This window comes from Rhinatrema bivittatum, chromosome 3, assembly GCF_901001135.1.
Source record: "Rhinatrema bivittatum chromosome 3, aRhiBiv1.1, whole genome shotgun sequence".
NCBI lineage: Eukaryota > Metazoa > Chordata > Amphibia > Gymnophiona > Rhinatrematidae > Rhinatrema > Rhinatrema bivittatum.
The window spans coordinates 40,706,717-40,731,401 of record NC_042617.1 but is presented as its reverse complement, the minus strand read 5'-3'; the positions used below and the strand labels follow the sequence as shown (position 1 = coordinate 40,731,401).

General features: G+C 41.3%; 1 protein-coding gene across 4 annotated transcripts in view; it reads right to left on the bottom strand.

The window, feature by feature from the left end:
* Positions 1 to 24,164, bottom strand: part of EPRS (glutamyl-prolyl-tRNA synthetase) — a 250,216-nt gene extending 226,052 nt beyond the window's left edge. For all 4 annotated transcript variants that reach the window (XM_029593176.1, XM_029593177.1, XM_029593178.1 and 1 more), the window contains exons 1-3: positions 24,011 to 24,164; positions 17,242 to 17,326; positions 258 to 357 (exon numbers count right to left, since the gene is read on the bottom strand). In XM_029593176.1, coding sequence (XP_029449036.1) covers positions 258 to 357; positions 17,242 to 17,326; positions 24,011 to 24,053 — 228 coding nt within the window. In that variant the 5' untranslated portion in view covers positions 24,054 to 24,164. The remainder of the gene's footprint in view (positions 1 to 257; positions 358 to 17,241; positions 17,327 to 24,010) is intronic.
* Positions 24,165 to 24,685: the final 521 nt, after the last annotated feature.

The following is a 24,685-nucleotide window of genomic DNA, read 5'->3' as shown; positions in this document are numbered from 1 at the left end:
TTGAAACCTGACTCAGACTCCATCTGCTGGCAGGGGAGCATAAACCCATTGGTCCTGAGTCCATCTGGCTACATGCGAGGAAAAAAGGATTTATAAAACAGATACATTTGCCAAACTCACAGACTCCTATTACAAGCCACCGCTGTAGTCCTTTTTCAGTGGAGTGAGAGTCTCCGCCTTCTCCAATGCAGAAATGCATTCTGGCTGCTTTTTAGTATTTCACAATAGCAGAAATCTTCCCCTAGACATCCACTCACCTCGGTGTGCTCCATTAAGTTTGAGCCATATAACCTCGCTGATTCTGCAGCTCGGCCCAAGTACCGGACTATGGCATGGACGTCTGTAAACACAACACCGCTGGAAAAGACAAAAAGAGAAGGGCAAAGAAAATTAGATGCAAAGCCTTTTAGGTGGTCAAAACTGCTGCTAAACCTCGATTTCTCTAATGATTTATTTGCTCCTTATTTCAGGAGATCTGTGAACAGAAATTTAAGGACTGATGAAGAGAATATAGCTCCTAAAAATCGTTCTAGTCAAGAAACATTAAGTTAGTGCAATGAAAAGGTATCTCCTTAAAATACTTGTTTATTAATTTTTATTTCCTTGCATTCAAGTAGACTAACAAGGCAAGCACACTACTTTATCCAGTAATTTAAAGGTTAATAGTCTTATCTATACAAATCGCACTTATCAGACAGAATTTTAATTACATGAAATGACATCATTAAATCCAGTTTTGCAATTTAATACCACACAAAGGCAATTTACAAATCATCTCTGCACATACCAGGCTTCAGTTCTTAATCCCATCTAGAAATGTTGAAAAGTGTGTGATGGACAGCCAGACAGCCATCAAAATTTGTCTGCATGGATAATTTTGCATAAATTGCAAATTTTTTGCAAGTTAACTTTTTGTTAGTAAAGACACTTTCCCATCATGGCAGCATCTTTCTCAGCCAGAACTGGTCTTTTCATCCTTAAAAGTGTAATGCAGGAGGGGGGTGGAGTTAAGATGGCCGCTTGCAAGTAGCGGCGACTCAGAGCTCCATAAGAACATAAGAACATAAGAAAATGCCATGCTGGGTCAGACCAAGGGTCCATCAAGCCCAGCATCCTGTTTCCAACAGTGGCCAATCCAGGCCATAAGAACCTGGCAAGTACCCAAAAACTAAGTCTATTCCATCCAAAAACTAAGTCTATTCCCGTGGTGAATTTCCTTGCAAACGCTGTTTCTTCGATCAATATGCCGCCAAAAAGAAAGGGGAAACTGAGGACTTACCCCTCCAGTTCCTCAGTACCCCCGGGACAAAAGACCATCGAAGAGTGCGCTCGTACTCACCACAATCGGGAGGAGCCGTGCCCCGCTGACGAAACAGGCAAGGAAGCAGCCGTTTCGCCTGGGGAACTATCTTTGAGCCCCCCCACTCCTAGGATACCACAAGCGATGTCGTTCCGTTCTCCGGAGGAAGCTGTTGCGGAGACACCTAGCGCAAATTGCTTAGGAGAACCCGCGGAGGGCACAGAAACTGGAGATCTGGACAGAGGAACTACCATCTTACAAGGAGGGCAGACAGCTTTAATGTCGGTGAATATTGTGCAGCCTGGAGAAGCCAGTAATGGTAAGGGCTGTTTTGATTCCCACTTCAAATGTTTCCTTGCTATTAACACCGACTATGGAACATCAACAAGCTGAGTTAACCTTTCCTAGTAAACCCGCGGTGGTAACAATGGACTCCCTATGGGAATTGATGGCCCAGCAAAATTTAGTCCTCCAAGGCTGTATGAATCAAATATCTTTATTTTCTTCTAAACTGGAAATGGTTACTCAGACTCATGATAAAAGAATCAAGGAACAGTCAGATAAAATGCAGTTAATTGAAACCCAGATGAAAGAAATGCAGAGAGTGCAGACGGCTACAATACAAGACTGTATTGCTTTAAATAAAAAAACAGAGTTGCTGGAAAATAGGCTGAGAAGGCTTAACTTAAGGCTGTTAAACTTCCCCAAAATATTGGGAGAGCAACCAAGATTAACTCTGCGGAGATATTTAAATGAAATACTAAAAATCCCTTTTGAGAGTATACCAGCATTTAACAAGGTTTATTTCCTGCCATTTATCCGGATGAGAGAAGGGATGAGACAGAACCAACTGGATCTGGAAAACCTTACTGACTTTTTGGAGTCATCTACTGCAGAGATCATTGAGAGAGCAACTTTACTGATTTCTTTTATTTACGAACAAGATATGAACGTGATAATGAAGAATTATTTCCAGAACATGGGGGAGAAATTTATGGGCCAATTTGTTCAGATCTTCCCCGATCTGGCAAGAAGCACACAAGAAAGGAGAAAAGGTTTCCTTACACTTCGTAAGGAAACCAGAGAGATGGGGGCTACATACCAACTAAGATACCCTTGCAAATGTATTATTAAGTTTGGTGGTAATACATATGTGTTTATATCTCCTGAACAACTGAAAGTGTGGCTCAATTCCCATAAAAGGGCGATGATAACATCATCGCCTGTTGAAGGTCCAATAACCTAGGAATTTAATTAAAATGGTGATTAGAGCAAGCTAAGAGCAGTTTCTTATGTTTATCTCTGTAAAATATAATGAGAAATCAAAGCTTCCTTAGTTTCTGAATACCCACCCCCCTCGCTTTATATAGGGGACTATAGAAATAATGTATTTTCTTTGAAAGTTATATCGTTTTGTATTAAACTTCTTTTTTCCTTTCTTTTCGGTACAAAGATGGATATGCTTTGTAATTATTAAAAATATCAATTAAAAAAAAAAAAAAGTGTAATGCAAGGCAATACTCCCAGATGGAAAGGTCCAATACAAGAACCTACAAATTACATTGCATTATCTGAATTTTTGTTATACGTCTCTGTGTCTGTCTGCGAGCTTAAGTGTGCATGCTGTGTCTGCCTGCCCTGGTGTGTGGAAGGTGAAGGCTTCACAGGCAGAGCATAAAGGTGAAATTACTACTTATCTGATAATTTACTTTCCTCTAGGATAGTCAGGCCAGTCCATCCAAAAGTGAGCTATGCAGGCCAACCAGCAGATGGAGACAGATCAAAGGCTTGCTGATGTCACTTCTCATTTCACTGTACTGACATTAGCCAACACCTCCACCGGGCACCAAAGCTCCTCTCAGTGGGAGCACTGAGAGGAGAGAATCACCTTGCTGGGGCTGAAAAGAATGAGTAAGTACTGTTTGGGGAAATTTTTAAAACTTAAAAGTATTGGGGAGACTATTGGTGCATATTATTTAGTGTATTTGTGTGTCTGTATTAAATAGCTAGTCGGAAAGGCAGACAAAACACAAAATGTGGGAGTGAGGTTCTGGAAGCCAAATTTAGGCTCTTAGGTAGAAAGCTGAAAGCCAGAATCTCCAGGGCAGCATTCTCTGAAATGCTCTGTTCCATGCTCAGGTCCCCAGAGGCAGGCAGAGCTCCTGAGTCTCAATGCACAGATGAGACGATGGTGCAAGGAAGAGGGATTCAGTTTTGTAAGGAACTAGGGAACCTTCTGGGGAAGGAGGACTCTTTTCTGAAGGAATGGACTACACCTTAACCAGGGTGGAACCAGGCTGCTGGCACTAACCTTTGAAAAGGAGATCAATTTAATTTAAAAGCTGCTCTAAGGGAAAAGCTAACAATTGCTCAGCAGCACATGGTTCAGAGGGAGGTATCTTCAAAGTATAGTTAGGGCATCCCAACAGAGAGATTCCAATAATAAGAAAAGTAGTCCAAGTGCCTATAATTAAAAACTCACCTGAGCTAAAAGATTCAAATTTATTCCTGACAACTGAAAAGCAGAATGTAAACACAAACAAAACACACCCTTTGAAAATTTTTTATGCTAATGCCATAAGTCTAAGAAATAAGATGGGAGAATTAAGAGTGTATAGCAGTGAATGACTACAGTCTTAACTGGCATCTCAGAGATGTCGTGGAAAGAGCATAACCAATGGGATAGTGCTCTACCAGGGTACAAATTATATCGTAATAAACAGAGAGGAGCATCTGGGTGCGGGGGTTACGCTTTATGTCCGGAATGGCATAGAGTCAAACAGGATAAAGATCCTGCATGAGACCAAATGCAGAACCCCACCCTAATGCACCCTGTTCCCTCCACTCCTTTTCCCCTCTTCCCTCTTCCCTCCATCCCTCCCAACCCCCCCCCCCCCCGCACCAGCTTTTAATTGTACATACGTGCACTTGCCTCTGTCATATTGTAAATAAGTTTCATAAACTAATATCTTAAGTGCACATGCCCCTTAACATTGTTTATTTGTTCATTTGCACTTCTAATCCTAATATGAATGCAAATAGTTGTAACTCTTCCTGCTGAATCTCTTCTCCTGTACTTTTGTATATCTTCCAGTTAACCCCCTCCCCTGTTCATTGTAATTTCCTTTCCTTTATCAGTTACTTGTAAACAGACATGATGTGTCCTACGAATGCCGGTATAAAAAAAAGTAATAAATAAATAAATAAATAAATAAATAAATAAAATCTTTATGGGTAGAAATCCATTGGGTGCTGGGGAAGAGTATATTGATAGGAATATATTACCATCCACCTAGCAAGGTGATGAGACGGACAGTGAAATGCTAAGAGATCTTAGGGACGCTAACCATATTAGTAGTGGAGTAATAATGGGAGATTTCAGTTACCTCAATATTGACTGGGTAAATGTACCATCAGGACATGCTAGGGAGATATCGTTCCTGGATGAAATAAATGATAGCTTTATGGAGCAATTGGTTCAGGAACCGACGAGAGAGGGAGCAATTTTAGATCTAATTCTCAGTGGAGCACAGGATTTGGTCAGAGAGGTAACTGTGGTAGAGCCGCTTGGCAATAGTGACCATAATATGATCAGATTTGAATTAATGACTGGAAGGGGGGGCAGTAAGCAAATCCATGGCTCTAGCACTAAACTTTCAAAAGGAAAACTGATGAAATCAGAAAAATAAATGGTTGAAAACTGAAAGATGAAGCTACAAAAGGTAAAAAGTGTGCAACAGGCATGGACATTGTTAAAAAAAATATCATAGAAGCACAGTCCATATGTATTCCTCACATTAAGAAAGGTGGAAGGAAGGTCTAGTGATTGCCAGCATGACTAAAAAGTGAGATGAAAGAAGTTATTTTAATCAAAAGATCTTCATTCAAAAAGTAGAAAGATCCATCAGAAGAAAGTAGGATTGAGCACAAGCATTGGCAAGTTAAATGTAAGACATTGATAAGTAAGGCTAAGAGAATTTGAAAAGAAGTTGGCCATAGAGACAAAAACTCACAATAAAAACTTTAAATGTATCCAAAGCAGAAAGCCTGGAGGGAGTCTGTTTGACCATTAGTTGATTGAGGGTCGAAAGCAGCACATAGGGAAGATAAGGCCATCGCGCAAAGATTAAACAATTTCTTTGCTTCAATGTTTACTGAAGAGGATGTTGGGGAGACACCCATTCCAGAGACAGTTTAAGGAGGATGATTCAGATGAACTGAACCAAATCACGGTGAACCTGGAAGATATGGATGGCCAGATTGACAAACTGAAAAATAATAAATCACCTGGACCAAATGGCATACACCCCAGGGTTCTGAAAGAACAAAAAAAAAAAAAGAAATTTCAGAACTATTTCAATTAATTTGTAACCTATCATTAAAATCATCCGTTGCACCTGAAGATTGGAAGATGGCCAATAACCGATATTTAAGAAGGGCTCCAGGGGTGATCCGAGAAACTATAGACCAGTGAGCCTGACTTCAGTGCCGGGAAAAGACATGGAAACTGTTATAAAGAATAAAAATCACAAAACATTTAGATAGAAATGGTTTAATGGGACACAGTCAGCATGGGAAGGCTTGCCTCACAAATCTCCTACATGCTTTTGAAGGGGTAAATAAACACATGGATAAAGGCAAACCGGTAGATATGGTGTATTTGGATTTTCTGAAAGCGTTCAACAAAGACCCATATGAGAGGCTTCTAAGAAAACTAAAGTCATGGAATAGGAGGCAATGTCCTTTTGTGGATTCCAAGCTGGTTAAAAGACAGGAAACAGTAGGATTAAATGGCCTGTTTCAAGGTGGAAAAAAGTTAAAACAGTGGAGTACCTCAGGGATCTGTACTTGGATCAGTGCTTTTTTATATATATATATATATATATAAATAATGTGGAAAGGGGTATGATGAGTGAGGTGATCAAATTTGCGGATGACACAAAATTATGCAGAGTTGTTAAATCTCAAGTGGAGTATGATAAATTGCAGGAGGAACTTGCGAGACTGGAAGACTGGGATTCCAAATGGCAGATGAAATTTAACGGGATGCATATAGAGAAAAATAACCCTTGCTGTAGTTACGTAATATTAGGTTCCACATTAGGAGTTACCATCCAGGAAAGAGCTAAGCGTCATATTGGATAATACACTGAAATTGTTGGCTGTGGCAATCATAAAAGAAAATAAGATGTTAGGATCATTAGGAAGGGAATGACAAATAAAACGATGGATGTCATAATGCCTCTGTATTGCTCCATGGTGAGATCGCACCTTGAATACTGTGTACAATTCTGTTCGCCGCATCTCAAAAAGGATACATCTGCACTGGAGAAAGTATAGAGAAGGGCTACCAAAATGAAAAGTAGTACGGAACAGCTGCCCTATGAGGAAAGGCTAAGGAAGTTAGGACTGTTCAGTTTGGAGAAGTGATGACTGAGGGAGGATATGAGAGGTCTACAAAATCATGAAAGCCCTTGAACAGGTTCATGTAAATCTGTTATTTACTCTCAGATAATAGAAGGATTAGGGGGCACTTCATAAAGTTAGCAAGTAGCCCATTTAAAACAAATTAAAACAGGTACTTATGACTTGGATTGCCATGGTTGGAAACATGATAATGGGCTTGGACGACCCTTGACTTGGCCCAGTATGGCAATTCTTATGAAGTCCTGACAATGGGCTCCCCAGCCCTTCAGGGTAGCATCTGTAGTAACCACTGTCCAGGTAGGGATACTAATTCCCCCCTGGCCAGATGACTCCTGTCCAACCACCACCGCAAGGTCCTCATGGCCTCCCGCGAGAGAGGCAGATGCATCCTGTATTCCTGAGTCAGAGGGTTCCAACAAACAGTAAGGTCTTTTGCAGTAGACACATGCAAGCCCTCAACCACAGAACCACATCCAAGGTTGCCACCATGGAACCCAGAATCTGAAGGTAACTCCAAACCATAGGGCTCCTTACCACCCAAAGTACCTGAACCTGAGACTCCAACTTCAGGATGTGTTGCTCCAGTAGGAATGCTCAGCTGGCCTCCATATGGGACTGTGCCCTAAGGTACACCAAATTCTGCAATGGATGCACACTGCTCTTTACTAGATTGACCACCCAATCTAATTCCTGTTGCAAATGAACCACGGTGGCCACTTTGCTTTCTTGGAACAATTTTGCACAGATTAGTCAATCGCCCAGGTATGGATGCACCAAAATATTTCTCTGCACAGAGCTGCCGCCACTACCAACATTTATTTAAAGCTTTTATATACAATCATGACACTAACAAACAAATCAATAAAATAAAATCAAAAGTACAATAAAATAAAACTAATAAAATATGATTATAACAAAATAGGTTTAAAAAATAAAAACAAAAATAAAATTACAAATAAGACATGCCTGATACCCTGGATTAGAAATGAATTCACACCACAAGCTTTAGTTATTCCACAATCTAAAAAGCTTTAATACTCCCGTTTTTAAGTTCTTTTTAAAAATCAAAATCTGGTTGAATTCTCAGATCTATTGGTAATAAGTTCCATAATTTAGGTTCTGTGATTGAGATTACTCTCTCCCTAACTTCAATTGCCAGCTGATCTTAGATTTCTTTGGAGTATATAGAGATGGATCGCCATATTTAGCCACTTAGTTTTCTCACCATTAACATATTTATGTAAAAGAAATAACATTTTAAAATCAATTCTAAATTTTACTAGTAGCCAATGTTGGCATAATATGATCTAACTTCCTGCATCCAGTTGAAACCCTAGCAGTAGTGTTCTTAGAAGCTGCAGTGGTCTTAATGCGCATAATGCAAGACCTAAGTTTGAAAAGATAAGAGACTGAAGGACTGTTCGAAAGTTGTCAAATGAGCAATGGTTTTAGGCATCTTAAGATTAAAAAAAGTTTGTTATATCCATCTCTTTTTTTTTAACCATATATTTTTTCAAATTCATATCACTATCAATTATTATTCCTAAATTTTGTGCATGTGTGACCAATTCAATTTCTGTAGAATCCATAACCTTGGAGAAGGTCCTTGGGGCTGTGGCCAGCCCAAACGGGAGCGTGTGATATTGAAAATGGCGCTGGAGACTGAGATTACTGGCAGGCTGATGTCAGTAAGGTGCCTTTGGTCTGTCTCCATCTGCTGGTTGGTATGCATAATTCACTAGTGGATGGACCGGCCTGACTGAATGTAGAGGAATAGTGAACATTACTCGTCATTCAGACCCCGATATAGGCATAGGCAACATATTTAACTGCTTCCGGCACCACATGCTGATAGGCGCCAGAGATACCCCCTCCCTCGGAATACCTTGTTACCCCAAAAAGCCAACTCTTATCAGTTCTTACCAGTTTTGACACGTTACTCCCCATGCTTAAGCTGTATCCAAGTTTTTCTCTCCCCCTGTTCTATGTAAGACAACTTTGTCACTGTTTTATGGTTGCAGTGTAAACCGGAGTGATAATTAACTCTGTTATTTGAACTTCGGTATAGAAAAGTTATAAATAAATAAATTTGCCACTGCTCCCATGCTTCTATCCTGGCCTGCCTCAGAGTCACAGCAGTGCCCAGCTCCAGCAATACAACTCTAGAAAGAAATTCTAGCATGGGACCTCTTGCTGCCGGTCATACTATCAAAGACATGGTGCAGCCCTGCCTCTCACACAGATTGCCATAGTAATAGGAAGCCTGTAAGGGAGAAGGAGGCAGGGTGCCTCAGGGCCTTGAGTGTGTAGCAGCTCCGCACTGGATGTTCTTTTTAGAATTGCAGTGCTGTGACTTCTCAAAGCAGAGTCATAGCAGCATTCAGAGGTAGGGGGTCAGGAGAGAGAGATGAGGAAATATAGGACAATTGGGGGGGGGGGGGGGGGTCCCTCGTCCCCTCTCCTTTACAATCTCCCATACTGCTGACAACTTTGGGGTGGGAGTTGGACCGCTCCCCCCTCTGCCTATATATAAACCCATTCCTGTCAACACTGGGCTGATGTGTGGGGGCCTCTGCCTGTATGCGAGTGTACACGCATGTCTGACAGCGCATATTGTCACTGCACAGCGTGCCTTCCACTGTTTGAAGCCACAGAGACATGACAGTGACCACCTAACCAACTGATAAGCCTTTTAAAGAGAGGCAGAGAAGATAAACATAAAAAAAGAAATGAGTTGTATATTTAAAAAAATGTTGGGTTCTCCAAAGTTCAGGCCTGGTTCCAAACCATACATACAAAAATACATCACGTGACAAAAACATCAAATAAAAACAGAAAAACATTCAGTATAAATGAATTTATTTATAGTATTTTCTATACTGCAATATCAAAATATTAAACTTAGCACATGCATAATATTGTTAAAATAAAAAAACAGCAAGAATTTGAGATACTGTACCAAATTTCATCTGCATACAAAAATCAACAAGTCTGTCACACACACCTGTACAGAACGTACATTTTCAAAATACAAAAACCCATCCCATTCGAAATACGTAACACAAAGCAAGACAACTCCAAATCTAAATTCAAACCCGCTTGAGCTTCAGTGCCAAAATCACACACACACACAACAGTGTACGGCAAGACTGCCACCACACCACCCAGGAAGCATCATCCTGAGGATGAAACAGCTCACTCAGATCCCGAAAAGCATGACCATGCTCAAGGCAGAAAGCAACCACTGGGGCGACAAGACACTGACCCTCAATACACGCTCAACCTCTCCCACCACAAGACAATATACACTACACCGTGGATCTGGAAAAGAGGTGGAGCGCAATCCAACCGCACCACTCAGAGACAAAATAAAAACTGAGTCTGTGTTCATGAACACACAGCAAACGGAGCAAGTCCCAAACGGGACTAGGGGGTCACGAAATGAAATTCCAGGGGGAAAATCAGATCCAATGTCAGGAGACAGGCTTTGGCACGCTGAAAGGCAGGCGCCATGAGGCCTACCATACGGCTGCCTCGCAGCGAAAAGCAAGTTTGCTTACAGTACTTCCGTAGATAGCAAGATGAATTAGCCATGCTGTCTGAGAGCGTGTCGCGACTGGTCAGTAGGCGGAGTTTTTCTCAGTTAGTACAGAGTTTTGAACTCTGTACGGCTGCACGGTGAGCTTCTCACGCGATTGCCTTGTTACCTCAGTCTCTTGCAGCCAAGCGAGATGTACGTGGAAAAAGTTTTGGTAGAATCTGTAGGGAGGTGGGAAGGGATCGCATGGCTAATTCATCCTATCTACGGAAACACCGTTTACGGTAAGCAAACTTGCTTTTTCCCGTCGATAGCAGGGCTGAATTAGCCATGCTGTCTGGCAGTCCCAAGCTCCCGGTTGTGTCCATATAATATGTTTTATGCATTGAGGACACTACCCTTCAAAAAAGGTAGACAGTCTTATTCATTATTTAGGATTCACAGAACTGCCGAACCCAGAGCTGCATCGGAAGATGCTTGCTGTTCAATACAGTAGTGAGATGTGAAGGCATGAAGAGAAGACCAAGTTGCCGCTTTGCAGATGTCCAGCAGTGGAACCTCTCTCAAACATGCAACAGATGCTGCTGTTGCGCATATCTGGTGTGCTTTGGGTTGTCGTTCAAAGTAAGAGAACGTTTATTGTAGCAGAATTGAATGCATTGGGACAACCAACTAGCAATGGTTCTCTTGGAGACAGGCTGACTTGGATTATTAGGGTTAAAGGAGAGGAACAGTTGAGATGGTCTGCATTGAGATTGGGTCCTTTGTCTGTAATAAGTTAAAGCTCTTTTACAGTCTAAAGAATGTAGAAGTCTGTCCCAGTCATTATGATGAGGTTTAGGTTTGAAGATTGGCAGTGTAATTGACTGGTTTATGCGAAAAGCCGATACTACCTTAGGAAGAAAAGTAGGATGAGGCCGAAGAGTGACTTCATTATGGTAAAATTCTAAATAAGGGAAATAGTGAACCAAGGCTTGTAGCTCATTTACTCTCCGTGCTGATGTGACAGCCACTAGGAATACAGTTTTCTATGTTAGGTATTTTATGTGGCATGAATCTAATGGTTCAAAAGAGGCAGCATTAGTTGTTCAAGAACAATACTGAAATGCCATGGTATAGGTTGCTTTGACACCGGTGGCCTTAGACACAACATGCCTCGCATGAATCTGGAGATTAAAGGATGTTTGGAAATGGGAAGTCCATTATGAGAGTGGTGGAAAGCTGCAATAGCGCTAACGTGCACACAAAGTGAAGCAAACGCTAAACCAGCAAGGTAGAGAGTATAGAGATACTCTAGGAGTTGTGTGACTGTTGATGAGAAAGGGTCTAGTCTACGCGGTTTGCACCACTCTGTAACAATGCCACTTTCCTGCATAGTTATGCCTGGTTGAAGGTTTCCTGGATGCAATGAGAATGTCTTCAAGTTGAGATGGCAGTCCTAGGTGGTTTAATAATTGCCTTTCAACCTCCAAGCTGTCAGGTGGAGGGAATGATGTATTGGATGAAGGAGGGATCCCCCTTTCTGAGTCAGACATGGATGGTTCTCCAGTGGAACTGGTGGGCGAATGGATAGTCTCATGAGATACAAATAACACGGCTGCCTTGGCCATGCTGGAGCTATGAGGATCATATCTGCTGTATCTCGGATGCATTTTTGAATCATCCTTGATATTAGCAGAATGGGAGGGTAAGCGTAGAGCAAGCCCCCGTCCATGGGATGAGAAAGGCATCAGGAGCATGACGAAGTTTGTGCGGGTAAATGGAGCAAAATGTTTGCGTTTGACAGTTGTTCTCTGTGGCAAAGAGATCTATTATCAGGTTGCCCCAGCGTTGAAAGATTCTGGTTGCTACTTCTCAATTTAAAGTCCATTCATGTGGATGAAAATTTCTGCTGGGGCGATCTGCCGTGACGTTGTCTAAACCTGGGAGGTAAGTGGCTTGTATTGAAACTTCATTTGCTATTGCCCACGTAATTATCCAAAGACAGAAATACTGAGGGACTGCAGGCGGCACTCTCTGATATATAGCAGTGCCTCAAGGTTTTTGTTCTCTGCCTCCATCTGCTGGTAGGGATACATAAACCCACTTATCTGGAATGCTCTGGGGTACAAACAGGAAGGCAAGATACAAGTCTATTTGGTGTCCTCAACTGGTGGAAGTGATATAAAGAGCCAATCTCAATGGCAGTATTTTGCCCATAGAAATGCTTTCCTAGCAAATGCTCTAGGATATGCCCTATCTAAAAAAAAACCAAAACACAACACTCTCGCATGCTGTGTGTCTGCATCAAAAAGTCTTCCTGTGATGAAAAGTTGTTTCAACGTAAGGAACTAACCGGAGGACTTGCTTTGAGACTCCTTGGGTAAGCACTGTCAAATTTCAATAGGCTATTACAATCTGTAGGTTTATGGAAAAAGTGTAGTTACAAAGCCACCAGTGATGTTAATAACCAGAAAATCCAAAAATGCTATATGATGCTTTAAGTTACACTCAAGTTTCTATTACAAATGGCTAACCAAATCAGAACTGGTGAAAAGAACATTTCTGATGTAATTGTTTCTCCCTCTGCATGACTTTTAGTTTCTAGTCTGAACTGGACATTCTCCTCAGGAGCTTCCATGAATTCTACAATGCCTCACTGTTCAAGTCTCAGCCAAGCTGATGAGAACATAAACACTTAAAAAGTTGTGCCAAGGTTTCTGTACTGTTTATCCTAAATTCAGAAAAATTGAAAGATCTGCACTATGATATAGCAGTTTTGGTTTGATTCTGATGGTTCTCAGGAGATCACCTCAGGTTGTAAAATTAGGATAGTAAAACATACAGGTTTGCATGGAGTTGCTAGAGGCATATGTTATGTGTGTCTAGACATTACATTTTCCCCCTCCTGGTGCTTCCCAAACAGTTGTAGCAGATTTTTTTTTTTCAGTCACAAATCTGGTGGCTCTCTTTTTACTCTGGAAGCCAATTCTTTTTATATTTCTCCTTCAACAGTTTTCTTCACCACCCGTTTGTTTATATCTTACCCTCCTGAATGAGCGTGTTAATCTCAGACTCAATATGATTCCTCTACGCCACAGACAGCAATAGGGTTCAGGTCTAACTGCAGGTGCCGCTTCCTGCTTTAGCATCAGCACTGCAAATTCCATCTCAAACCTCCAGCATAAACCGCTGCACTGTGGAGTTTCTGTCAAACAATCGTTACCTTCCCTATTCAACACAGAGCTACATCGAAGGGCAAGAGCAAATCAAAATAAACCCAGCTAGCAATCATACTGATCAACAAAATGCAGGGCACTTTCTTGCTGATGTTTTCTAAAATAGCCTTTTGCTCAATTCCAGCACCTTCAAATATCAGACTGAAACCCTGAATCAGGGAGAGCAAAAGGGAGGCAGAAAAACTTGGAAAGTCATGCACAAGTGATTTTTGTAGTCTTAACAAAATCACTGAGCTGGAAACCATGTTGGAAGAGGGTAATGATGTGAATCACGGCTCAGTGATAACAAGGACTGGAAGGTGAATATACCAGAAAAGAACAGAATAGGCAAAACTAAGAAAAATGGGGGAGAAGAATCGTTTTATAATGCTAAGGACAAGATAAAAGGCACAAAGATAGCAAGTGAGGAGGCGGCAGCCAAGTTGCTGCAGACCTATGTATGCCCACGCTATGTTCCTAGGTTCCCACGGGGGGGGGGGGGGGGGGGGGGGGGGCAAACCCTCACACCCAAGGAGAAACGTCATAATCAGCCTGTTGCCGCATAACTTACAATTCGACACATAATCAAACTTAAAACTCCCATATGCTAATTAAATTGTCTGAAGGAAACAACAGTGCCTGCAAGGCCAATTCAATAGCCTTGGCTAGAAAAGCAGGACTGGGCGAGGCTGAGGCCTACAGGATCCAAGTCACTCTGCTCCCTTATCCAGTCCCTCGCACTGAAGGGATAAGGAGGGGCACAAGCAAGGAGGAAGAGGGCATAGCAAAGTGGTTGATGCTTCAAAGATGATTTTTTTTTTTTTTAAAGTCAAACAAAAGACAATTTTGATATAATTCCGGGATAGCGTTCTGTCCCTTTAGAAGGTTCTCCCGTCTCCGTATGTAGCCAACCATACACCAGCTGACAAAGACCTGGGTGTATTTTGGAAGTCTGCAGCTGCTCCTGTCCCGCAGCCAGAGATGACATTCATTTCAATTAATAGCGTGACAAACTCTGCTGATGCTGAATGCAGCGTCATGTGTACAGCTGATATACTCAGAAAGATGAAGACTTTCTCATTCAAATATAAGGATGGTTGCACTGCTGACTTTGTAATTTTTATGTTTGTATTTTATTACAGCTGACATTTGCACCCAGTAAATTTTGTGTGTGTATAGTTTAAATGACATTTATAAACAATTTAAAAAAAAATACTTTTTTGCATAATGAGAGATGTTTGCCAAACAACTGTTGCAGAATTTTCAAAAATCTTCTAGTTCTCCCCACAGAACCTAGAAAAATCTGCCACAGAAAATTGGGGGCTTCTGCAGGCTGCCATCCCAAAGGAAAGTAGAAGACATATGATAGCAACCCAAAAGAAGAGCATGCAAATGTGAGATGCTGATACTGCAGAAGATGCAAGGCAGATAGTCCCAGCAGAAGCACTTTGTAGGTGATGACTCAGAGGAACTGAAACAAAGTACACAATAGGGTAATCAAAAAGATAAAGGGCATGGAACGGCTCCCCTATGAGGAAACGCTAAAAAGGTTAGGACTGCTCAGCTTGAGGAAGAGACGGCTGAGGGGGGATATGATAGAGGTGTTTAAAATCATGAGAGGACATGAATGGCTAAATATAAATTGGTTATTTACTCTTTCAGGTAATACAAGGAACAAGGAGACACCATGCAGTTAGCAAGTAGCACATTTAAAACAAAAATCAGAGAACATTCTTTTTCACTGAAAAGCACAGTTAAGCTCTAGAATTCATCATCAAAGGATGTGGTTAAGGCAGTTAGTGTAGCTGGGTTTAAAAAAAAAAAAAGGTTTGGATAAGTTCCTGGAGGAGAATCAATAGGGAATAGCCACTGTTTCTTGCAACATTAGTAGCATGGGATTTATTTAATGTTTGGGTACTTGCAACTTGGACTGGACACTGTTGGGCTTAATGGACCCCTGGTTGGACCTGGTATGACATATCTTATGTTTTTATGTAAGTCATTGTGAATCTGGAAGAGATACTAGAGCAAACTGAAAAACTGCTTAGTAATAGATCACCAGGACTTGATGGTATTTACCCCAGTATTCTGAAGGAATTAAAAATATGAAATTACATATTACCAGTAGCAGGATTGCAATGTATCAAAAATACATTACATTACCTGAAAACTGAGGGATAGCCAAAGTAACAGAAATCTTTTAAAAGGGCTTTAGGGATGACCCAGGAAAGTATAGACCAATGAGCCTGTATTTAGTACCAGTAAAATGGTGGAAGCTATTGTTAAAAATAAAATTACTGGGTATATGGATGAACATGGCTTAAAGGGGAAATGCCAGCATGGATTTAGAAAGATTAGTAAGGTATGACTTTCCCTATTAGAATTCTTTGAGAGTGCAAGTAAACATGTGGCTACGGGTGAGATGGTAGATATAGTCCATATGGATTTTCAGAAGGCATTTGACGAAGTCCCACATGACAGATTCCTCAGGAAATTAAAAGCTCACAGGCTAGGAGGCAATGGCCTATTATGGACTGATAACTGGTTAAAAGATAGGAAACAAAGTCTAAGATTAAATGGTCAGTTTTCCCAATAGAAACAGTAGAGTGCCCAGGGATCTGAACTGGGACTAGTGTTTAACTTATTCATTAATGATCTGGAAAAGGGAGCGACATTATCAAATCTGTAGATGACACTAAATTATTTAAAACACAAATAAACTGAGGAATTGCAGGAGGACCTTGCCAGACTAGGGAACTGGAAATCTAAATGGCAGAGGAAACAACGCGGACAAGTGCAAACTGATGCACAAGTGCAAAAATAATGCTAATTATGTGCGCACAATACTGGCTATGTATTAATAGGAGTTAACATGCAGGAAAAGGACCTTATTGCTACTATGAACAATACACTGAAATCCTCAGCTTGGTCAAAGAATATAGTTAGAATGTTAGGAATTATTTAAAAAAGAATAAGTCTATGGGGCAATTACATCTTGAGTACTAAGTATATGTTCTGATGATTCATCTCTAAAAAGCTAGAGCAGAATGAGAAACCATACCAAGGACAGCAAAAATAAACGGGGACAGGATAGATCTCTTAAAGTAAGGACTAACAAGTTAGAGCTTTTCAGTTTGGAGAGGAGGAACGATAGCCGTTTATAAAATCACAAGCAGAGGATGAGCCAGGATTGTTCTTGTCCTTGGATTTACATTTTGCAGTTCAGTAGTAAGCAGAAGCCTCCTGTGGCACCCTTAGGACAGACTCTGCAGCAAGGCGTACAGAACTCAGCCAATTTTTACAATTCTGAGATCTGTCAGCAATGCACCATGAGGCTTCATTTTCATCATCTAACAAAGAAATACTGCCCATGGAAGGAAAGTGCTCCTTTTACCAAGCATATTACCGCAATTCAGTTACAAAATCTCCACTCTCTCTCTCAATAAAGGGGCACAAGTACTGAGGAAGGCAAAGAAGCAGATGTAAAACCCCAGATTCACTTGTGTGAAACCCTCATTACGCAGCCTAAGCATGCTTTTTATTTCCTTCCCCTAGCCCTCCATCAGGGAAAGCCTTGCAGCCATTCTGCCTGTTATATTACCTAATGCCACAAGTCCATAACAAACACCTCCCTCTGAACTTGTGCGGAACTGGAAAAGCAGAGCAATAAGATATTCAAACTGGTCCTCTATGTCAGGCTATTATTAGAATTGAAATTTAAAAACGGCAGTCTATTGAGAGGCCAAAGGGAAGGCCAAAGGTACAAAAAAGTCACTTACTCAGGTACTCGAAGTATGTTCTCCTTGCCTTCTTCCACTGAAATTTTGACATTGTCTTTCAGGTGCTCAACAGTCAGCAAGGCTCCTGTGAATGACAGAACAAAGGTGAAAATTAAAAGACAGAAATGTGCTAATCATGAACTCTGCTCCTCCTGGTCACAGCTGTACATTACATTTACCTGAATATCTTGGCGGGGGGGGGGGGGGGGGGGGGGGGGGGGGGAAGGACCCCACAATTTTAGAACAGGCCAATTCCACAGGCAACAGAAATGTTTTGAAATGTACTGTCCCCGTGCCATCTCCATCATGCAGTTGGCCTCCTTGGACACTTTAGGAGACTATACAGTTCAGGTTATTTGCTAAGAATCAATTTCTCTGAAGACCAACATCTCTCTCTTAGGAATCCATATATTGTATGAATTTTACGAAAATAAGGCTCACATATTGCACATTTATGAACATGTTGGGCAAAAGGAAGGGAAGAGAAGAGCTACTTGGGTATGCACTAAAACTCTGAAGGACTATCTGTCTACTTATTCTCAAAACACATGGAAGGACACCATTAATAGAGTCATAAAAGACAGCTTTGCAACTGCAGCTTTACATATGCTCCCATTATGCTGTTTCTATGTCCACTCTAGGAAGACGTCAGGCTGCAGAAATGCTAGCAGAAAGATTCCATCTGTGTCTTGGGCTATTCTTGCCACTGTTGATGCTGATTTGGTCCTCTCTGCGCCTTTGGGTATTTATTCTGCTTTCGAGGGAAGCACTCTTCCCCAGTCGAGAAACTCCTAGGGAGGGACCCCCTCCAAGCACCTGGGTACAGAAGAGAGCCAGTAATGCGACCCAGGTTAAAAATAAAATTTACCCACCCTTATGCTAAGGTTATTCTTACCTGATAATTTTCTTTCCTCAAGTCATGTGATATGTGTGCCTGAGCTGGAGTAGGCAACTGACCCAGAATCCTCTGCTAACTTAGCCTTTCTGGCTATGTGAACTTTAAATTCCCTACTGAATCTGACCTGGAGGAACTCCCAGGAAACATGGACAGCATTTGAAGCTGGTAACAATTTGTGATGCCTAACCATAGGGTCACAAGAGCAGAAGGCAACGGTTGGAACCTCAAGCGAGAATGTTGGTTACAGGGGCATCGGTAACAGGGGTATCTGTAAACACAGCCTAAGATAAGAAGATTGCCCTGAAGAGCAAGATTTTAGAAGAACAAAGGATTATCTAAAGAGTGATGGTAAGTGGGCCCCAACTTGGAGAACTGGTCAGGGTAATGTAGGGATACTCTATCATGCTGTTGACATGACAACCTATGTAAATGATACTCCAGCTGGTCACCCAACTTCAGAATTTCTGACCTAGTACTGTATTGTATTTTACCTATAAAAGAAGGATCAATTCATGTATATGACGAGATGCTGGTGATCAGTTGGTCAGAGAAATGGCATCCAGCTTCTCCCAAGAATACTTAGATTGCTCAATAAAAAATGATACTTTCTACAAAATCTAATTGTTCTTGTATCCATGGAGAAGCATCATAAGCGTGTTTGGCGCATAACACCTGCTAGTCCAATCCACATATATGGAATTTCCTTCTCCACCACTGATGAAGACAGAGGACACACCTATTTTATGACCTCTCTCTGGACTGTTAGGGAGGTGCGGTCCTGGCCCAATCCCAGTAGCCTACTGCCAAAGCACTTGACCACTAGAAATCCCCCTAACTTGAAATTAAATAGCACAGGGTACTGACAGTAACTGAGTGAATCAAGAGGTAAGATGAGTATGAGCAAAAAAAAAAAAAGAAGATAGGAACAAAAGGGCATGCTCTGCCACATACTGTTTCCTATAGACCCTGCTTTCCTGGATGGGTTCTGGACTGGTCTAGCAGGACTAAAGGAAAGAAATGTATTAGATAATATTAATTTAACTTTTTCTTCCTGCTAGACCGTGCTGGGGCGGGAGGAAAACAGTGCTGTCTTAATGACCCCTGTCCGAAAAGCCAAATCTGCCTTGGCCTGCACATCCACCTGTAATACCTTGTAAAAGAGTGCAGGGATAACCAGGTGGCAGCCTTGCAGATCTTATCCAAGGAGCCCGAGGATGCCACTTACCCCCTGGTGCAATTTATTTATTTATTTTTAATTTTTATATACCGAAGTTCTTGTAGGGACTACAAATCACTCCGGTTTACATAAAACGAAGAACTGCTCAACAGAGAGCGGAGCTTTACATGGAACCGTATAACATATGGAACAGTATAACTGGTTGACAATTTAACATAGTGCTAAATAAAGTAATAATATTTTAACTGGTAATAAATAAAGAAATATAATATTTTATATAAGAAGTATAACTATTTAACGTAGCAATAAATATAAATATAAGCAATGCCAAATATATATATGAAATAAAGTGAATTTTTGAGCTCAAAGATAATTGTCCAGTTGCAGATTCTTAAAAGTAGTACTTGATACAGTGTCCATAGTTAAGGGATACCTGGTAATTAGGAAGTCTGTCAGTCACAGTAAGATTAAGCGTCTGGGAAAGCTTGTTGGAAGAGAAAAGTCTTCAGTCTTTTTTTGAATTCTTGATGACTGGGTTCTAGTCTATGGCAATGGGCTCCTAGTGATGGAGCCTGCCTCCCTGTGGGCACATAGGCCACCACCATGGTCTCCTTAATCCACCAGATCAAGGTGGCTTTGGAGACTGCCTCCCCTTTTCCAGAGACCATCAAACATTACAAACAACTTGTCTGATTTTCTAAGGGGTTTGTAACCTTTAGGCACCTCAAAAGGATACAATGAACATCTAAGAACCACAGGCTTCTGTCTCCCTGAGTCTCTGCTGCTAAAAGCTGGAAAGCAAACCGATTGGGTGACATAAAAAGATGATCCCATTTTGAGCAAGAAGGATGGCACATGACCGAATCCTGAGAGAGAAAAAAAAACAAACATACTGTGATTCGGCCAGGACCACACCTCCCTTATAGGTCAGAGAGATCCTAAAAGAGGTGGGTCCTCTGTTGCTGTAGAAGGGGAAATCCCATACCTGATGACTAATCCAGCAGGTATAAAAAGGAAACCCTGGTTAATAAATCCATTTCAGGACTAAGCTTTTTTTTTTTTTATTTTAGGCACTTATTATAAATAGACTCTGTGAGAGTATTATTCCAGAGGTATGAGTGCCTCTTTTGAAACAGTTCTCACAAAGTAGTTTTCAGTCAGTAATTAAGGAAGAGACCCTTTTTGTGTTAGTCTTTCGGTTGTGATAAAAGGCTGGTCCGGGTTTGGCTGTGACAAGTTGTTGTTTTTTTTTTTTTATGTGCAACTCCCCTGTTCCAGATACAATTTGGCCCCGACCTGCTTGGCAGGTGCTCCTGAGCAGTTGTTGCTAGCCCAGGATTAGGGTGTAGCTAATGCTGCTTTCCAGTATCTCCCTGCTGACTGTACAGTTTTGTAGCTTTGTAAAACTTTTCCTTGGTGTGTGACCTTTTGAGAGAGCAGATGCACAATGTTATCAATCTGGTGGGAAATGAATTGCCAGTTAGACTTCATCTGGAGGGCAGCATCCAGATAGGAGGACCCCCCCTTTCTCTAGATGGATCTATTCAAGGGGCCAGTCTACTAACTAGGCAGTGTTAGCTGTCACTCAGGGACCATCTGAAAATTGCTCTCAAAGTAGATGCAGCTCAAAGGAGAGTACCAGGACTGATGCAGAACCCAAAACCACAGAGGTGACTTAACCCTGGAGGGAGGCAGAGGAAGAGAGAAGTACTAATAATGCTCAAGAGAAACATTTTTCAAGTGGAAAGGAATTTTTGAACTAAGATCAGGAGATGAGGCTAGAAGAGGGTAGGCCTCGGGAGTAGCAGGATGAAATTTCTTCCCAGAAAGATCAGGATTGAAATTCAAGGATGCATAGGACAGGTACAAGGACCTGTAGCAGTGTCAATATAAAAAGAGAACATAATTTTGGACTGAGCCATATAATATAGAACATAACCACTGATTTCTACAGAGATACTGCTATATCATTTACACTCACACGCAGGTTTCTCATCTCAAAGTCTTTCACAACTTTAAAGTTAACTGTAGTAGGCTCATATTTTGCCTTGTACGATTTAGTCGTCTTCCTTGGAAATGTAATTCTTCTTGCACTGGGGGCAACTTTACCAATAATATAGTCAAGCAGAAGCCTTGTCTTGGGAGAAAAAAAAAATCAATGCTGCACAAGCAAAAAGGTTTATTTTACTGGCAATCTAAATGCTGTTCAGGGGCTGAACGCCAATCCTCCGGAAAGCACTCTGCTCTGATCCTAGCAATGACTTGTGTGTACACCACATTGCGTTACTACTCAAACTCATCACCGTTAATCATCAGATTTTAGTTCACTAATTGAAGAGATCAGTCAACAGCACCAGGCTGCAGATCAGTATGCCAACGTTTTCATGACAGAACTGGAAGAGACATTCTTGAATAAAGGTCAGACTAGCCTTTCACATATTACCGATATATCGATGACCTTTTTTTTATTTGGACTGAGGGAGAAAGAGACTCAGAATTTCACAACTCTTTTAATGCACCCCCATTCATCAATAAGATTCAAAACGGACTACACAGAAAGCATTAACTTTTTGGATATTAGTGGTCTATCAACAATGTTATCTACAAACATCCATATACAGGGGAACAGAATGGTTCCAGCTTCTATCCTTCACATTACAAAGCAGTATTACCCAAAAGACAGAGATGTACACCTCAAAGTCCTGACTGAATCCTTCAAACAAAAATAAAAGGCTACAACTCCAAAACCATCTCCAGGAAGAACGCTTGTTCAATGAAAATACCCAGGACAAACCTACTGCGCTACAAAGAAAGGAAAATGAGAGCAAGAACCCCATGAAATTATAAACAACCCTGTGCTGGAAAAACTACAAAGTCATAAAAGAACTACAGCCACTACTCCTGGAGGATGTCACTGAAAGAAATATTCCCTGCTCCTCCGGTAATGGCCATCTGGTAACCATCTATTCTGAAGCAAAAAATAGTAAAAAGCAAGCTTCTAACAAATTCAGAAAGAAGAAAATGTTACTTAACCCTGAAATGTACCATGCTGTAAACTATGCCAGTAGATCTCAGGACTGCACAGTCACCCATTGGAGAAAAACAAACATTCAACATAAAAGAGATCTTATTTGTGCTCCTCCTCTAATGTAGTTTATATAGTCAATACAGTAAATGTTAAGAAGCATACAACATTGAGACAAGACAGAATTTAATTCACCAGACACCAAAAATCAATCACCACAGAGAAAACCAAGATAACACCGCTATGGTGGAGCACTTTTCAGAACAAACCACTGCATCAATGACCTTACGATCAGGATAATTAAAGGAAATTGTAAAACAATCCAGGCATATAGACTTTTGAAATTAAAGTGATCAGACACTTTGGAACTAATAAGAAAATTCAAAAACCTAAGTTTTTTAACTCATGAGACATAAAACTATTACCTGTCACCTTCTGATCACCCATCAACCCCACTTACAATATCATTTGAATGCCTTGTATTTTTCTGGTAATATCTTTTGCTTATTCTATTCTGACATGAGGAAGAAAGAATTAGCTCTCGAAAGTAAACAAAAACATGTATTTAGTCCAATAAAAATTACTTTTTTTTTTAGACTACAAATTCACTTTTCAATTATTAAATAGTACTGCAAAATATATAGAGAACTTTAAGTTAAAAAAATTCGATTGTAAAAACTTAACTATTATGTGCAGAGAAAATGAGAATTATTTCTAATCCATTTGGTCAATATGTCTTAAGAATTAGCTAGTCCGCATAGCTCAGCCTCAGCTATTTCCAGTCATAAATTTGTGAACACGCTGCTGTCAAAGCTTCATTAGAGACTCGCTTCTGAGGGCACGCCTTACTCCAAAATAGTATAACAGCATCAAAATCAACATTCAAACGAAACAAAATAAGATCACACGTTTGCATGCTTTTAAAGTACCATGGACAGTTTAACGACGAAATGAATCTAAAAATTTGCACGCCTTTTCTTTTAGTTTTTGGGGGAAGGGGTGGGGAACATAATATATAAGCCCATTTACAACCTTCAGAGTCTTTAAATGAATGGTGCATCCGACAAAATCAATAGATAATCATTTTAATACTATTCTTAAAGAAAACTGGAAAAAAAATGAAAAGATGCAAGAGTTTTTAATATAGCCAAGCTATGACTATTTTAATAAACGCTGTCCCTCGCACTGCTTGGAAAGAAGTCGATACTAAGCAAGTTACAAACTGATCCCATTTTATTTCTAACAGTAGCCACATTATTTTATTCCAGATGGTGCTCTCCGACAGACAATTGCTAAGATGGAAGAAACCATGATAAAGTAAAACCGATCACAGATACAGATATCGCCTGGAGGTAAAATTCACCCCCCTCCTCCGCGCGGAAGGCGGCTTATAGGTACTAACATGGACGCGCGGCAGGCCAGTACTGCTGACCACGGCGGGCCCCAGAGAGCTGCCTGAGGACAAAGTTGCGATTTCATTCATTCCCTGCTTCCCCTAGCCAAGCAGGGTCCAAGGGCCCGGGGCATTTCAGGCACATGCCAGGAGCACCTCCCAGCCCAGCACCGAACAGCATGATGCAAGCTCTGTGTAACCGGAGCTGGTAATGGAGGAGACCGAAATTCTCCGCCCACTTCTTCCCTCCCCTTGTCCTGCCCGGCAATCCCTTACCCAGAGGCGGACTGAGGGCGTTAATGGTGAGAGAGAGCGCCATGGCTGTACCGGCTCCCCTCTCGCGTGCCGGAAAAGACCCGCTGCCACGGGGATCCTCTCACTCTCAACGTCACCGCCTCTTGACTTCCGGTGGCCACCCAAAGAGCCGCCCCTGCGCTTCTCGACGTCACATCCGGGGGCGGAAGGCACGACCGGATTCCGGAACTTCATTCTCCTTCACTCAAAGTGTTAGTAGTCGGCAGCTCGGCAAGGTTTTTGTTAGCTTGGCTTGGAGTGGAGCAAATATGTGGAGTTGCTGCGTGCTTACCTAATATATTTTCCCTACTAGACATCTTTGTCTCCGCCAGACTGTAAGTTATACAGAGTAGAGACTGTCTCGTGTCTATATATGTACAGTCTGCCTAACTCTAGTACCGCTATAGAAACAAGCAGCAGTAGTAGAAATATGATTTTCCCTTAAACTTTCAAAGCCGTCGGGGATACACCATTTGTGCAGTAAGTGGAGGAATAGCCTAGTCGTTATTGCACATGGCTGGAAACCAAGGAAGCCATTGCTGCTCCTTGTGACCTTGGGCAAGTCACTTTACACACTCCATTGCCTCTTAAACAAATTTAAGATTGTGAGCCTTCTGGGGACAGGGAAATACCTGCAGTATCTAAATGTAATATTTG